Source organism: Tupaia chinensis, unplaced genomic scaffold (genome assembly GCF_000334495.1).
Source record: "Tupaia chinensis unplaced genomic scaffold, TupChi_1.0 Scaffold000115_1, whole genome shotgun sequence".
NCBI classification, from domain to species: domain Eukaryota; kingdom Metazoa; phylum Chordata; class Mammalia; order Scandentia; family Tupaiidae; genus Tupaia; species Tupaia belangeri.
In genome coordinates, this window is record NW_006159579.1 from 8,779,236 (window position 1) to 8,790,048 (window position 10,813).

Consider the following 10,813-nt stretch of genomic DNA (forward strand, 5'->3'; position numbering starts at 1 on the left):
AGCCTCTGAGAGGAGAGCGGCTAGTGGGCTGCCTGCCACTTGGGGAGGGGCTCAGTGTGAGGTGTTAAGGCACTAACAAGAGTGGGGAGTGGGAAGAGATGGAGCAGCAAAGCCCATCTAGCAAGGTCTTTTCTGTTTTTAAGGGAAAGAAAACTCAATGTGTGTTCCCTTAGGAGTGAAAAAGGGATTAAGGAGTTGTGGGAAGGTGGGGGACAGGCAGGCAAGTGCTGAAAAATGACATTGCACCTAACTGCAGCGTCTGTGTAGCTGGGCGAGGATATCCCTGGAGCAGATGGAAAAACTGAGCAGGCAGCCCCCACCTCTGAGAACTTCTGGAGGCCGGGGCCCAGGCCTGTGGGTGCAAAGGTGCCTCATAGCGTAGCCAGCATTCAGCACACGCAGACCCACTGCCCATACACGGGCACAGGGTTGGCCATTTGCTAGTTCTGCTGCCCTCTTAAGATCTGACTGCCAAATAAATCATCCTCATGTCCTTTTTTCCTTTAACTTGTATACTGTGGGGGTACTTACGGAAGCCTGTTGCCTGGGTCCTTGTTAACCAAGGAGCATTGCCTGGTGATTATTCCACAATAGAAGCAGGTGGGATGTTTCTGTAAACTCAGGTAAAACAGCCTTTCCCTCTTCTGGACTAACAGGTTTAAGGCCTCCCTCATCCTAGCCCATCCTCCGAGGGTGTGGCTGGATAGTACATCCTGCCTGGGAGCCAGCCTGGGTTCTTGTGGCCAGCCAACCAGCATAGGTGGTGAGCAGGAAGCAACCAGGATTTCCTTTCCAATTCTACAGAAACCTGTCCTCTCAAAAAAAGAGCATTCAGATGTGTGTTGCTGGGTGCCACTTAGGTCATCTCAGTAACTTGCAACCAAAATCTCTGTACCCAGAATATGGTTGAAAAGGCCCTTCTTTTCCCAAGGCTGTTTTGCAGTGGTCTGTGCTGGAGGAGAAATGATGGACTACAGTTTCCACCCACTGAATAGACATGATGGCCCAGCAATGTGGTCAGTTCTTGCTGGCCTGTGGCTTTCTTCCCAGAACCTATGAGGGTGGTCCTTTCCCACACACAGGGTGGTGGGTGGGAATTTACTTGGGCTCTCACAATCCATGTGGCCTGGAGAGTTTTCCTAGTTGGGGTAGGATAATGTATAATGCCCTTGGCTTTTGGTGTTGACCATTTTAACTTCCATCAAAATGAGGGGACTTCAGAAAGTTCATGGAAACAGGGAATTAAAGTACAATTTGAAATCTATGCATAGTTTTTCCATAACGCATTTTCCATGAACTTTCAAATTTTGCCAGACACAGGAAGAGGGAGGAAACAATCCCTCATCTCCCCAGATCAGGTGTGGGCTCATGCCTGTCCCAAGTATGTTTTCTCAAGCCGTCAGGGTTTGAGTCATGGTCCCCCCGTGTGGGATCCAGCGCTCTCACCACTAGGTCATGGGGCCAGCATACCATGAGCTTCGTGAAGACTCCTCATACATACCTCCATTTGCTGAACAAGCATCCTCTAGGAATGTGTCCTGGGGGGAGCCAGAGCTCTGCTCTTCATTCACAGACCCATGGCTGGTTGCCTCAGGCTTTTTTTTTGCCTTCTCACTGCACATTTGTTCATCCTTCTTCCCAGTGGAAAACAGGTCTACCCTGAGTCAAGCAGGACTTATTTTTCTTCCATGATAGAGACAGCAAGATAGCACTCCTTACAGGGTTATGGCTCATAATCTTATCCACCCCCAGCTTCAGCCAGCCCCAAATCATGGCATAAGTACCTGGCATGTACAAGGAAGTCTCAGGATATGTCTCAGAATGTGAACCAAAGGCCTTCTGCAGGAATCTGCTGGGTTGCCGTCTGACCCTAAATCAAGCAAGTTCAAAGGTCAACTTCATCCCAGATCCCTCCACAGATTTAGGACTACTGACAGATCCAGGAGGCCTGCTGTCCTCACTTGGGGCTGAGTATCTCGGCTTGCGGTGTGGGCAGCACTGCCTTCCACCCTCTGGGTTATGACCCACAGAGTCCGCCTTGGCAGAAAATTAGCACCACCTGGGGTACTTCTGGAAACCCCAGAACCTGGGGGTCCTGGCATGGGAGTTATTCAAAAACTCTTAAGGTATTTGAAGCATGGTTTCCGGCAGGGGAAAGCAATGGTGTAGGGGCACAGGCAAAGCGAAATGAACTGCCTCCCTTGCAGGCTCCTTATAACCTACTGCCCAGTGGGACCTGCTCTGGGCTGGCTGGCCAGAACGGGTAGGCTGTGTTCCCAGCAGCAGGCCTGAGCTTGCACCAGCTTTCCCCCGTGGACACATGCACACACACGCCATATCCAAGGTTGGGCGTTCTAAAAGGCTGCCTCGTGGGAAGAAGGCAGGAACAGTTCTTGACGTCAGCTAAAACTGCTTTTTTCTTTTTTTGGAAAGGTTTTTCCTATAGGGCACATGTACTTGCCAGAAAGAAAGAAATCACCCCCTGGGGGGATGACCACACCGCAATCCCTTCTCCATTTTCGCAGGATCTTGGGCGGGCACACACGCACATGCACCTGGCATGAGTTTAAGCCACTGGGTCCAGGACTTGAACCGTGGTTGACTGCATGGAAGTCCAGTGACATAGCCACTACACCAACTGCTGGTCCCAGAAAACTGCCTTTGTAACAAGTGCCTGGCTATGAGAGGAAAGGGCTGGGCCTTCCTCCTGACCAGACATAGCCTGAATGTTACTTGAGGGCTGGGCCTGTGGCAGACACCTTTGAACTTGAACTCATCTCTCACCAAATCAGTTATGCTAAGGGGGGAAAAAAGAACATGTCAGATTATCATGCTAAACTAGGTCACACCTTCACATTTTATTTAAGTCGATTAAGCCTAGTCTTAACCTGACAGTCCTCTCTTCCCTGGGTCCTATTCTTATATTCCACAGGAGACACACCCAGGAGTCAATCTGGGCATTCTGTTCCCTGCCTGCAGGCCTCTACAACTGCCCAGGAGAGCCCACAGTGCCCCCTGCAGGTCACTGCTGCCAACTCTGGGGTTCAGCTGACCAGCTTTAGGGTTTCACACCAGTGTGGTTCAGCTCCCAAGGACCTGTATTTCTCTAGATCCAGCACAAAAGCTGCTTCCCCAGAAGTAGCCTCCAGAAGGACAGTCCAGAACAGATTCCCAGAATTCTGATTCCTGCCAGAATTATTGTACTGTCTTGGTGTGTCTGTCCCTGGTGATTTTGTTTCAAGGTTTCTTGCCACAGGCCTTTATGACCACCCCAACAAAATTCAACTGCATTGGATCTTTGAAGTTGGGGTTTGAGTCCTGTTCCTCCAGAAGGCCCCAGGATGCTCAGGCATATTCACCAAGCCTGACAGTCCTCTCTTCCCTGGATCCTATTCTGATATTCCACAGGAGACTCACACCTGGGAGTCAATCTGGGCATTCTGTTCCCTGCCTGGAGGCCTCTACAACTGCCCAGGAGAGCCCACATTGCATCTGTACTTGCCTTGGGGTTCATATTCGCCAAGCCCTCTGTAGTAAAGGACAGGTTCTGCTTACTGGCACTTAAATCCCAGGAAAAAGAAAGGAACAGCTCACCAGGGTCCTCTCACCAGATCTCTGTGACTCCAGCTCTGACTCAGCTTGCAGGTTCTAAAGTGCCACAGCTGTCACCATAGTGAACCCAGCCATGCAGATGGGAGTCAACTTTGTGGCTGAGGGGAGTAACCATCTCCCCTTTGGAGTTCAAAGTTGCTCGGGAACCAGCAGTTGGCGTAATGGCTATGTCACTGGACTCCCATGTAGTCAACCGCGGTTCACGTCCCGGGCCCGATGGCTTAAAACACGCTGGGCACGTGTGCGTGCGTGCCCAAGATCCCAAGAGGAGAATGGAGAAGGGATTGTGGCGTGACCATCCCCCCTGGGGGTTGATTTCTCGCTTTTTGTCTCTCTGTCTCGCTGCCTGATGAGCACATGCACCCTATAGTGAAAACCTCTCCAAAAAAAAAAAAAGTTGCTCTCACCCATAGGACACAGTGAGTATGATGTGCTTTTAGCTTTTTTTCTGAACCCCCCTTACCTTTACCCCTACCACAAATAAGTCAGCATATGTGAAATACATTTATGTTTTTATTTAGGAATAATCAAAAGGTTTGAAGTACCATTGAGGCCCATTTCAAACTGTACAAGCAATTTGTCCCTGTGCCCTCCCTCATCCAAATCCACAGATACAAAATCTAGGAAATGTGCAATTTGCATCTTAGAAATAGCAGCATCCCCACAGGGGACCTTGTGAGGCCTGGAGACTCAGCCCAAAGAGAGCAGCCTTACTCCTGCCTCGGCACAACCCAGGTCCAAGCCACAGGCAAGTGCTATCCTTCAGTTCAGACATTCGCCCACGGTAACGCGCCCATCCCCACTGGCCTGACAGTTTGGTTTCACACTCGGCTACAGCAGGTGGTGGGAGCCTTGCACAGTTTGATTAACATTTCGCTTTGCCTCTGGACAAACAGGGCAAGTTGCCTCTTAGCACCAAGATGATCGATTCTGCAGCCATCTCTGGGAGACAGGAATTGCACCAAAGCAAACTGCTCAACACTCCCTACCCAGTCTCACTTCTCGCAGTCTGGAAAGGGGCTTGAGCTGAAGACCAGCATACAAATGGGTGCTAGAACACCAAGAATCAGAACTTGGTCAGAAAGGAGTCTGCGGGCCTTTGGCAACCTCCCTGATGTCTACAAAGCCATGCTCAGTAAACTCAATGAACAATGGCCGGCAGGGGGGAGAGGAAGGTGGGTGTGTTTTCTGTTTTTAATAAAACAGTTATGGCACAGTCTGACCCTCCTGACACAGCTGAACAAAGCAGCTGCTCAGAAGCACAGTGGGAACTTGCTGCATAGGGTGACCACGTCTCCCCTGGCCCTTGCCCAGGCCTGTGGGGAGTGGCCTGACTATCAGGCTGGATCCCTGCGTAGGAATGAGCCCTGGCTCTCCTCCTCCAGCCAGCACTCTTCACGGGCTCTGGGCTCAAGTCAGACTGCTAGAATGGGACAGAGCTGTACGGCAGGAACCATATCACAGGCAGGAGTGGTAAGATCTCTTTAAACACAAACGCTGGGGTTAGTAGGGACCAATGCTAGAGTCTTATCCTCTCAGCTGTTTCTACTCTGGGGTCTGACGTGGGAAAGACCAAGTGGTTGTAGCTTTCCATATTCATTGATGAGGCAGCCTTTATTTATCTTGACTCCTCACTTTCAACTCCAGTCACTTTAATTTTGAATCATCCATTCATCATGGAAAAGTTAAAAAGCATTAATGAAGAAAAGCTATCCGTATACGCAGACACTTATCTGTACACACACCCTGAGCTAGTCTCCTGAAGGAAGAGGCACTCATGGTGGGTAAAGGCTGGGTTCTCTCAGGGGCCTGGGCTGGTCACCCACCTGATGGAAGCAAGGCAGGTGCCAGGTGGCCAGAGTGCCCACCACACAGTGCTCTGCTCACTGCTCCCTCCTGCCTCCGCTGCCAGGCACTTGTCCAGGCAGCAGCAAGACCAGGGGCTGAGGGCTCCAAAAGCTTTGGAGCATGGGGTGACAAAGCAGTGGCCATATATTCTCAGTTCTGCAAACCAGAAGATAAATCAAGGAGGCAGGTGTTTGCCCAAGTTCTTGTCCATATGGAAACCAGGCTCTGCCTAGTCTCTGAAGACTGGCTTCCCTCCCCTTCTCCAGCTTTGGGGCCATTGGATTGGGTGATTTCTGCTGACTGGGGCTTAAAGAAACCTTTGTCACATCTCTCATCTGGTGAAGAACTGGGCCCCCATCAAAGAGGTCAGCTTTGCAGGCAGGTCACAGCACAGCTGTCTGGGCATGTGAGCTCAGCACCGGAGAACCACAAAGCAGGGTGCAACCCTCCAGGCCCAGATGCTCCGTGTGTCCCATGTCCTCCTTTACATTAAGGAAGGAGAGAACTTGGCCTCACCCTCCTTCACTCTACCCTTCCCAGTGTAGCCTGGCAGTGGGAACACACAACATTCCAGCAGAAATGGGTTCTAACCAAGGCCTACTGATTCCATGGGCCTTAGAGCTGGGCTAGGGAGCAGGCCAACCAGCACCAGGACTGCCACTCCACCTAGTCTCAGCCTATACCAAAGCCAGTCACTTCATAGATGTCTCCCCCCACCTCCTCAGCCCTGGTACTGTATGGCCCAGCCCCATCCGTGACCCATTAAACAAGCCCAAGAGAGCAGTGTGGTGGGTGCCAAGGCTGAAACCCAGCTTGACTCCACAGCCCCCTGCTTGCTCAGATGTTGGAGATTTTCTGGGAACAAATTTCACACACAGATACCTCCTAAGGCCTGGGCAGGATGGCTAGGAGGGGCCCATCTTCTTGGAGAAAGGGAGAGGAACCTGGGTTGAGAAACCCTGTGGGGGGCTCCCTGACTGGAGTGAGGGGAGCCGGTCCTGTGGGCCATCTGCCCTGGGCAGGCAGTGAGCATCAGCTTGAAGTCCCTTGATGTGTCTGGAGGGTTTTCCTACCTCCTATACAACCAAGACTTGAAAATGAATGTGAGATGTGAACACTTCAACTTAACACAGGCAAAGACTCTGCCCAAGGACAGTCAAAATGACAAACCTCAGGTGCACTCTGAACAAGGAAAAAAGGGAAGGATTTTAGTAAAAAGCCCAAAGTCCATCTTTGTTCAGGACTTTTCATCTTGGCGGGTTCTCTCTGCAAAATGGCTTCATCCACTTGGGCTATGATGACTGAACTAACAAGGCTGCCTCCAATCAGGATTTTGGTCCAAGAAGAGATGAGGAAGACAAAGAGGCAACAGATCCCAAGACGGGGGCACAAGTGGGGACTCGAGGAAGAGTATGCACAGAAACAGAAGCTTCCCACAGGACGGGCTGCCACTACCGCGCATGGAAGGTGGCCATAGGACAGATGTCCCAGAGCTGGGGGGGTGGGAGGGGGACAGGACCTGGACCTAACTGAGCAGGGTAAAATATCCACAAAAGTCACCTTCACGGAGCATGCTGAGCCTGCCTGGCGGGACAGCCCCCACGTGTACATGCAGAGGGCACCTCCACCACTGCCCAGCTCCTTCCTTTTGCTTCCAGGGCACAGGGCCTGTGGGTCACAATGCCTAGGTCCACCTGAACCCATCACTCAACCAAGAGGAAGGAGCTCTGAGCCACACACCACCACTACCAAACCCCAGTACCGGCCAGCCATGAGTGAGGGCGCACTTTTTCAGGAACCCATGACTCCAGAAAATGACACTCTCCCCTTTCTGAAATAAAAAAAAAAAAAGCTCCTTTATGGTAAAAAATTAAAACAAGTAATCAAAATATGCAAAGTATACATCTTGCAAATTCAAACCTCCTGTATCAGAATGGTGATCTGGTTTCACCTATTAGAACTGGATCTACAATTCCCTGTAAAGGACAACAAGCCAAACAGGTACAAGACAGCAAGAGGAATCACAGAAAGACGGTTTTTTACCACTTCTGACAAGTCCGAGTGCATACAGAGAAGGGAAAGCTTAGTCACCTTACAGACTTTTTCTTAAGGGAGACTAACCCCATCCGCCTCAACTCTGCAGCCCGCAGGCCACCTACTAAAAGTGACAACCCAGTTTCACCCTCTGGTGGAACCAGAATACAGAACTCTCCCACATCCCACTACCATCGTGGTGTGGTTCTGACCTCTGGCTGGTGTGGACATGCTTGTGCTTCTGGGGTTCTGCACCCTAAGCCCCGGGTCCTGCAACAGTGTCCCTTAAGCATTTGCTTGATGGCTACATCACTGGCATCATCTCTGATCACTTACTCTTGTGAGCATAGGGTCCAAACCTCATTTGCTCACTCCAAGAACCTGGACAGAAAAAGGCCCCTCACCTGGGCAGTCTGGCCATCTGCGGTGCCTGACAGTCAGGGCTGCCATCTGTGAGAATGTGTGCCAGGGCAGGCAGCCCTATCAGCGTTCCACCCAACAGATGAGTGGTTCCTGGGGCTGGTCGGTCTATGTCCTCGAGCTTGTCCACTGCGGGACTGTTTTCTGTTTAGGTTGTAAGTCAAATGTCAGTACAAATAACCAAGCAAAATCCTCTCTACAGATACAACCATTGGCCAGTGTGTGGAGGCTCTTAAGGTGATGCTGGTAGGGGTCAGAGGTGAGGCCCTGGTGGCTTCCCAAACTCTCAAGATGGCTTCGCATGGGCACCCAGCCTACTGGCATCTCTTCCAACATGGGCGACTTTCCCAGTGCCTGTGTGCCACGCAGTTCCTCAAGCCTATGCCAGATGTATGTTTTCTGAGTGAAGAATCAAATGAGTATTTGTCCGCCTATGAGTATATACAAATTGACCTGCACGTACACAGACACTAAGGAGACACTCCAGGTGTCTGTTTGCTGAAGGAAGGCAGTTGCTCACCATTCTTGCCAATTCCTCAAAGGCTTTTGGGACAGATAGTTTCACTCCCAGATACAAAAAAAGTCGGCTGCAAAACTTGCCATGTACAAGTCTCCTATTAGAGACAAGTTAGAGCTGGTCCCTACTGGGACAGGGAGGACAGAAGATGAACAGTGGTTCAAGGTCTTCTGGTTTCCAAAGAACACTTCCTCCTGAAGGCAGAAGGTGCTTCCACCACGTGGGCTCCTGGGAGCCATGGTGCAAGGGAGATGGGGTGGGAGATGTGGCGAGGGACAAACACCACCGGGGCTTCCAGCCCCTGCCCTCCTCTAGGTCTCCTGGTGCTCCCACCCAGCCTAGGACCAGGAGGAGTGTCCCTACAAGGCTTCGGTGCCTGTGGCTTGAGGCTCTGTATGCAGGTGGTTTCCACGAGGCAAGTGGAGCTGGGTGACACGTGGGTAGCCCACTCCTCTCAACCCACTGTTCTCAGAGCAGCCTTGGGAAATAGGGAATCACCTTTTAATACAGTTCTGCTAATAGGTTTCCCAGTATTCCAAAGGCACCTTTTCCTGTGATTTTTCTCAATTCAAAAAGTGTATGAGGGCATGGCTAAAGCAGAGCTCTGCTTCCCCAGGTTGGGGATACATGAATACAGAACTTTGAAGACATCCTCTCAAGGAAGGACCCACCCAGAAATGCCCAGTGGCTCGAAGCATGCGTCTAGCACACAGCCGGGCCTGTGGTTGGGGGAACATTTTCCCACATGCACGTCTCTGTGCTGGAAACTGCCCTGGCTCCAATGATTCCCAAAAGTCCCCGAATCTCTTCAGCCCTCACTGTTACTACTGGGCACTATCTTCTTCCTCCCAAACCACAGGAAGTTCTGAAGTGAATGAGAAAGAAAGGGCTCCAGAAACCACAGTGCTAAGGCTACAGGCTGTGCATGCACCATCTTCCATCTATCACATCCATTTCTTTCTCCCACTTTCCTCTCTAAATGTGTCTAAAAAGAAAAAAGGCAGGTACATAGGTTGGCGCATTGGCTTCTCAACAAAGGAAGCCCCATGATAACTTTGAAAGTTATGGTCCATGATCCAAATTCCTGTGAAAAAGAATTGCGGCAATGAGTACTGAGGGTGGTGAGCACCTACACTAACCATGTGGCCGGTCACTGAACCCAGTCACAGCAGGTTCTGCCCTGGTCAGCCCCTGGGCGAGCCGGGCACCACATGCAGCAGCGAACCCTTCCAAGGTGCTGCTTCCTTGAGGAGTGCCAAGGAGGACACCTAGGCGCCAGATGTCATTCTGATAGTGCCCATCACCCACCAGACTGTGGGGGAGGAGGGGCATCTGTGGCCCCAGCAGTCCCCAGAGAACAGACACGCGGCATTTTCAGAGATGATGTAAAAACGTATTGCTTGGCTAACCAACATGTCTATGTAATGAAGTGTTTATATTCTGATGTTTTATTAAATGTATATAGGCGGGCGTGTATGCTAAAAACTTGATTCTGTGTCTATGAATACGAAATCTGAGCTAGTTTATCCACTGGGAGCAAAGGAAAGGTCCTGCATTGTGGGAGGGAGAACTGAGAACCCAGCCTTGCTGCTCGCTTGGTGGGGTGGGCCAAGGTGGTGGTGGCGGACTCCAGGGTGTCTGTGAGGCCTCTGGAAGCTCTCTTGGGTACCCAGCAGCGGGGCATGGGAACAGCATGTGGTGGCAGCAGAGTCGGGGTTGGCCCTTCCATGTGGCAGGCAGCATCCCGGACTGGCCAGTCCTTCACAGTCATGTGGTCCAATTCAGTCTGTTTCTGAGGAGAAAACACATGCCCATTATTGCACGGCAGCTGCCACTCATATAACCCTGGGGCAGCCTGGTCCTTGCATGCCAGGGCAGTGTCACTGACCTTGGGGACCTCTTGCTTCCATGAGCAATGCCTTCCTGCTAGCCATTCCCCCTTGCTCCAGCCTGGCGAAAGGTGAGGAGGAGTGTGCAGGTTGTGGACAGGATGCTGATTAAACTGGGCAAGGCCTTTGCACTCTCTGGCAACCCCTGCCAACCCCCAGGCCCAGAGGCTGGAGCAGCACCTTGGCCTCTCCTGTCCTAAAATGTCTCATTCTGTCTTCTCCCTCTGCCTCTCTGGAACACTCTGTTCTAATACAACAGTGGCTTGATCTAGTTTCTGACATGTATCCCACTGATGGCTCTACTCACTTCTAACTTGCAATGCTAAAGTCAAAGCCAGTGAAGCTGGTCAGAGCTCCAACATCCATGATGCATAAAGATATTGCCCCAGCCTCAAGGCTGGCTGAGAAAGCAGGTGCAGAGACATACACAAGCCCTTCCTATACTCACACATACCTGATGATGCCACAGGCATGGCCACCCCTGCCATTCCTG

At 51.3% G+C, this 10,813-nt stretch overlaps 1 protein-coding gene across 3 annotated transcripts in view; it reads right to left on the reverse strand.

The window, feature by feature from the left end:
• Positions 1-4,107: 4,107 nt before the first annotated feature.
• Positions 4,108-10,813, reverse strand: part of ZHX3 (zinc fingers and homeoboxes 3) — a 127,369-nt gene continuing 120,663 nt past the window's right edge. For all 3 annotated transcript variants that reach the window (XM_006144142.3, XM_014586157.2, XM_006144141.3), the window contains exon 4: positions 4,108-10,223. In XM_006144142.3, the coding sequence (XP_006144204.1) occupies positions 10,213-10,223 (11 nt within the window). In that variant the 3' untranslated portion in view covers positions 4,108-10,212. The remainder of the gene's footprint in view (positions 10,224-10,813) is intronic.